This window comes from Poecilia latipinna, unplaced genomic scaffold (genome assembly GCF_001443285.1).
Source record: "Poecilia latipinna isolate Pla-1442-1.1 unplaced genomic scaffold, P_latipinna-1.0 Scaffold3229, whole genome shotgun sequence".
Taxonomy (NCBI): domain Eukaryota; kingdom Metazoa; phylum Chordata; class Actinopteri; order Cyprinodontiformes; family Poeciliidae; genus Poecilia; species Poecilia latipinna.
The window spans coordinates 15241-20645 of NW_015115845.1; the positions used below are offsets into that span (position 1 = coordinate 15241).

Sequence of the window (5405 nt, forward strand, 5' to 3'; positions counted from 1 at the left end):
AACACAGAAATAAATTATTTATAAAAAAAAATCTAATTGTGATTTCTGGATTCTTTTTTTTTTTTTTAGATTATTTTAAGATGAAAATTTCAGACCCCTCCATGATTTCTAAGTGGAAGAATTTGCAAAGTCGAAGGGTGTTCAAATACTTATTTTCCTCACTTATAACTGCAAAAGCCTCGGAGTATTGACTGCAGCGTCTGTAGAGAGGTCTGCTTGGACTAGGACCATGAGTGGTGTTAATGTGATGTGCTTCAGTGACAGACTTCTTTCATCATTTCATAATTTGAATTGTATATGCCTGGATTTATTATGTCTGCCTCCTTCTGGTGCAGAATTATAATGCATGTCTCATTCCAATAAAAAGTAGATGAAATGTGACCTGTGTTCAGACTGCAGACTAAATGTGTTATATACACCTTTTTTGGTCTACATGACACAGAGATAGAGAAGTGGTTGACTAAACCCATGTATGAGGAAAGGGAATTAAAAACTAAATGAGAATCAAGCCCAGGTCAAGAACAGACATTAGGACATGTTCAGGAGGAATGGTTAGGAACAGACCTGCTGGTAACCTTTGAGGAGCATCTCCTGTTCTTTCAATTCTTTCTCTATTAGCTGGATTTTGTCCTCAGTGGCAGGATCTGCAGCCTCCAGCCATCTCCTCTGATTAGCTTCCTCTGCACTGCGCAGCTGAGTGGAACAAAGCAAACATTCACAATTGCATGGGAACAAATGGGCATTGAATATCACAACAGTCCTGACTATGTTAATTTCCTCACTCTGTGTGTTTGGAAACTGGTTTCCATGAATAAAAACCTAGCTGGATGCTTTTAACTGCAAAGCGTCTGCCAACACTCATTATAACCCAGTGTTGTTATAATAAGAAAATAAAATAAAAATTATAGCAAAATCTAGACTTATTTCATGTGACTGAGGTCAAACTGTTGTGTTCACAGCCAAAAAGACTTTAAAAAGAAAATGGAAGAAAAAACAAAAAAATTACCAAGTTGCTCCGATGTGTGTGTGTGTGTGTGTGTGTGTGTGTGTGTGTGTGTGTGTGTGTCGGTTGGCTACCAGAAGGAGCCACTCTGATTGAATGAACAATTATGTCATGTAAACTGGTATTTATGTGAGTAAATATCAGCTGGTGAGTGCAGGTGAATACATAGAGGAATGTTTCTGTTAGAAACTATGTATTCTAATGTGAAGTGTGTTTTGCACCTTGCTCTGCAGCAGGTAGTTCTGTTGTCTCAGTGAGTTGATGTGCTCAGCATCATCCTTCATCATCTGCAGCTCCTTTACCTTGTGGGCCAGCTGTGCTCTTAATGCCTCAATCACAGAACTGTCCTGGATCGTTTGGAAGTCAGAACACTAACTGAACAAACTCAACACAGGCAGCATAAACCTGAGGTAACCAGCAGATCCAGCCCAGACTGATTGATTTTGTGTCATGTACACACCATGGCCTAACTGTACTGATGAGAGCAGGTGAATACATAGAATACATGATATTCACTGTGGTGAATTGTTGTCTTACTGCAAACTGAGGAGGGGCTTGTGTACAGCTGCAGTCCTGAGGCACAGCATAATGGAGACTGCTGGTGTGTATCTGCCGCTCGAGAACAGCCACCAGGGACTGAACGGATGCCACCAGCTCACTGCTCACCCTCACACCTGTCTCTACTGGCCAAACACACCATATGTTCACACATACAGCTAACAGTACCATTATAATATATATATATTATATTGTTGAGATGTTCAGGGACAACAGTGACCTGCAGCAACTCCGCTATCTTGTTCTTGTTTTTTTGTGGATTTGTTTGTTGAGGGGGGGGCTTTGGGTGTGGGAGCAGCTTTGCTCATCTTCCCAGCTGCCTTGCTGTCCCCGAACCTGCCTCTGGATGGAGTGAGAGGAAGCTTCCTTTCAGACAGCATGCAGGAAAGGAACACAGAGGAGCCCTTGGATGTCTGTGAAGAACAGTGTATAAGCAAACTGAATTTCAATACGCGCGAGCATTTGTGTATACGTGTCTGCTTTCAAAGTTTAGCCTTCCTTACAGTTTTTTTTTTTGTGTTGTCAACCAGTGACAGAGTTTGGGGAAAATGTTTATTCTGTTCCTGCATCAGTCTTTCCACTTCCTTCTTGATACTGGAGGTCAGGTCAAGGTTGGGCGGTTCTGTGGTTCTAGAGTAGCTCTGCCCAGGTTGCTTCAGGTCCAGCTCTGATGGAGTCACACGTGGGAACATCCTCAGTTCCTGACTGAAATCAGTTCATCAGATAGAAATGGCCATCATTGCTGATTAGATAAAAGTACAGTAAATATGGTTCCTAGACAGCTGCTTCACATTTTCCAGTTGGTAATTAGTGTGTTTATATGCTGCCACTTCCATCCATCCATTTTCTATAAACCCTTGTCCCTTAGTGGGGTTGGGAGGTGCTGGTGCCTATCTCCAGCTAATGTTCCGGGCGAGAGGTGGAGTACACCCTGGACAGGTCGCCAGTCTGTCGCAGGGAAACACAGAAACAGACAGGACAAACAACCATGCACACACACACACTCTACCAACTGCGCCACTGTGCAGCCTGCTGCCACTTCTATAACTATTAATTGATCGTTTCATGAAATTAAAGCATATAACCTGATGCATGTGTATTAAATCTCCTTTATTGTTTGAAAGGGAGATTACAAACTCATTTAAGATTGTTTAATGTGTGTGTATTTACATAGCTACACCTAAGATGGTTTATGCAGTTCAGTAATCAAGCAGTATTGCTTGAGACGCTGACTGTTCTTTCTTTGTCGACATCAATAATAATGGGACTACATTATGCTTTATAATACGGCTCTAGTTCGTATTGTGTGGTAACTGTTTAATGTTTGGATGTAGAAGTCCATGGATCTAACCTGACAGGCAGAGTAAAGCCTCTGATGTGGTCTTCTGCTCGTATAGGCCTCATCAGCTCCTCTGCTGTAGGCAAATCTGAAGCATCCAAACAGAGACATCACAGCCTGGCAATTTCTAACCATCTCCTTAATCAAGAGAATCCAATTCTGACGACTGCTGTGGAAAATGCTAATCAAAAATAAGAATGTGCATTTTTATTTTACTGCAGAAAGTATGAGATGAAAATTTCAGATTAGACAACTTAATTTTAATTGTAAACTTGCAACCCCAAAGTGGGACAAATTCCAGAAAGTTGACTCAGACACCATTTGGGGGAATGTGGAACAATGTCCACACACGCATATAAGAATTTATATGTTTGTGTGGAAAGAACAATTTTACTCTTCTTTCAATTTCCACTGTCCTCCAGTGGAAATTGTGAAATTGTGTGTCTGTCTTCCAGACATCTTCAAAAAGCCTTGTACCCAAAATGGTCATTTAATAGCTTATAGAATCACATGCATAATGATGTATTATGGGAAACATCTAACCAAGAACTAAATGTACATTCAAAAAAATTTAAATGGGCAAGAAGTTAATTATAATTGTCAAGAGGACATCTGTTAAGAACCCTGACTGAGGCAAAAAGTACTAGAATACTTTAACATGGGATCTAAAGAGAATCCTTTTGGTATAAAGATGACAGTCCCACATACTGAACCTACAGATGTGAAATATATTGGCTTAAACTGTGTGTGACAAAAAAGAAAAAAAATCAGCTGAAAGTTTATGTGAGAAGTGGTGTCTGACCTGAGTCGCTGGTAGAAAAAGGCTGTAGAGTCTGCCGAGCATGCTGAGGAAGAGACGGAGAGACTGGCCTGTCGGTCCTCCCTTCATCCTCTAGAGGGAGACAGCGGTGACCATTGCAGCCCTCCACAGAGTGAATCTGTCTGTATGCTTCCTGAAGTGCCTCCACGTCTGACCCTCCACTCTGTGCATATAACTGGCCTGCACAGAAAGCACATTTAGATAGACTACACAGATCATATACCAAGATCATCATATATCATCACAAATCTGATTTGTCTGATAACAAATCAGAATGAAATTAGAATGTTTCCCCCATATTCTCCATACTATATTACTATTACTATATTACTATTCTCCTTAACTATATTTTTGTGCACGAAGCACAAAAATATAGTTACAGGACATTCTCTTAACTGAGAAAATTTGAAAAAGCATTTCCTCCATTTTAAGAGTTGACTTCATGTTGATGTTAATCATTGGAACTACTACAGTGCACTCCTCTAAAGGAACGGCTGTTAACAGTATAATGAGATGCATTGCTGCAATGATGTGCTGAAGGCAGAGTGTCAGAATGAGCAGGGACTTCTTAAAGAGACAGATGCTCAATTTCAGGGCGTCAAATTTATTTTAAATTATGTTTGATATATGCAGCATTTTCATAACAAAATGGTACTACATGTCTGGAAAATAAATAATATTGCCCATTTAAGAAAACTGTTTATGAAAGTGTACAATTAAGTTGACTTGAGGACTGTCAGGCACTCAGCTGCTCTGGTATGATGGGATGCCGACTCCTCAGGATCCCATCAGACCTGCTGGCTGTGGCTACAGTGAGCGTGGCTAGTCAGCCGTTTGCTAGTCAACATTGCAGTCAAGAGAGGAAACCAGGGCTGGACACCAGTTCTCTCGTCAGTCAGACTGTGGCTCAATATTCAGATGTTTTAGAGATTTCTACATTGCTATTATTAATATACTTAATTAAAATAACTTTTTTTAGATGACATGCCTATGTTACACTACCTCTATCTATCGTCTCAGTGGCATCCTTCCCACTCTGGATTACCAGAGTAATCCAGAGAGTTATAGAGAAAAACTGAGAGAAATGTTGGTGAAATAACCAATATTTCTGCAACATAATGCAACGTTTTGCTGCATTATGTGTTAGGTGGTTTTTGACACAGAAAAGCTTCAGTACCAGGTTGGGACCAGTTTGACTCAACTCAACGTTTTGCTGCATTGAGCTACTCACTCTGGCTCCAAAGATTGACCATACTTGGAAGCATTCTGCCCTAGTATTATCTGACATGTCAATATGTGTCAGATATAACTGGTAAAAAGGTCCTGGAAATGGGCCAGCTGTTGAACATTTGACAGTCACACCTAAGCAGTGAAATATTCATTCCCCTACCTCTCGCAAGAGCTGGGGACAATTTAGAGTTCTGTGAAAGAGAAAGAAATGATGATTAACCCAAACAAATGAAAAGAAATGCAGAAGTACTAAACTAAGGACTTATTAGCATACTGTGATTATTCCAGCAAGTCATGCAGATTCATTTTCATGACAGAATTTTAACAATTCTAGCCAATTGCTGGTCAATAAAACAATAATATCAAATAGCAAAAAAAAAAAAAAAAAAAAAAAAAAAAAAACAATAAACAAGGAAGATTTTTTTTAATAAAAAAGGAAGAGAAAACAAAAAATG

General features: G+C 39.8%; 1 protein-coding gene across 2 annotated transcripts in view; it reads right to left on the reverse strand.

Annotated features, from left to right (window-relative positions):
- Window positions 1-5405, reverse strand: part of LOC106940444 (centrosomal protein of 162 kDa) — a 45631-nt gene that overhangs the window by 11102 nt on the left and 29124 nt on the right. The window contains exons 6-13 of one of the 2 annotated variants that reach the window (XM_015023196.1): window positions 5111-5141; window positions 3703-3900; window positions 2913-2988; window positions 2065-2266; window positions 1782-1974; window positions 1541-1683; window positions 1225-1350; window positions 565-693 (exon numbers count right to left, since the gene is read on the reverse strand). In XM_015023196.1, the coding sequence (XP_014878682.1) occupies window positions 565-693; window positions 1225-1350; window positions 1541-1683; window positions 1782-1974; window positions 2065-2266; window positions 2913-2988; window positions 3703-3900; window positions 5111-5141 (1098 nt within the window). Of the gene's footprint in view, window positions 1-564; window positions 694-1224; window positions 1351-1540; window positions 1687-1781; window positions 1975-2064; window positions 2267-2912; window positions 2989-3702; window positions 3901-5110; window positions 5142-5405 lie in introns of both variants that reach the window. The other variant, XM_015023195.1, reaches the window with a different exon arrangement.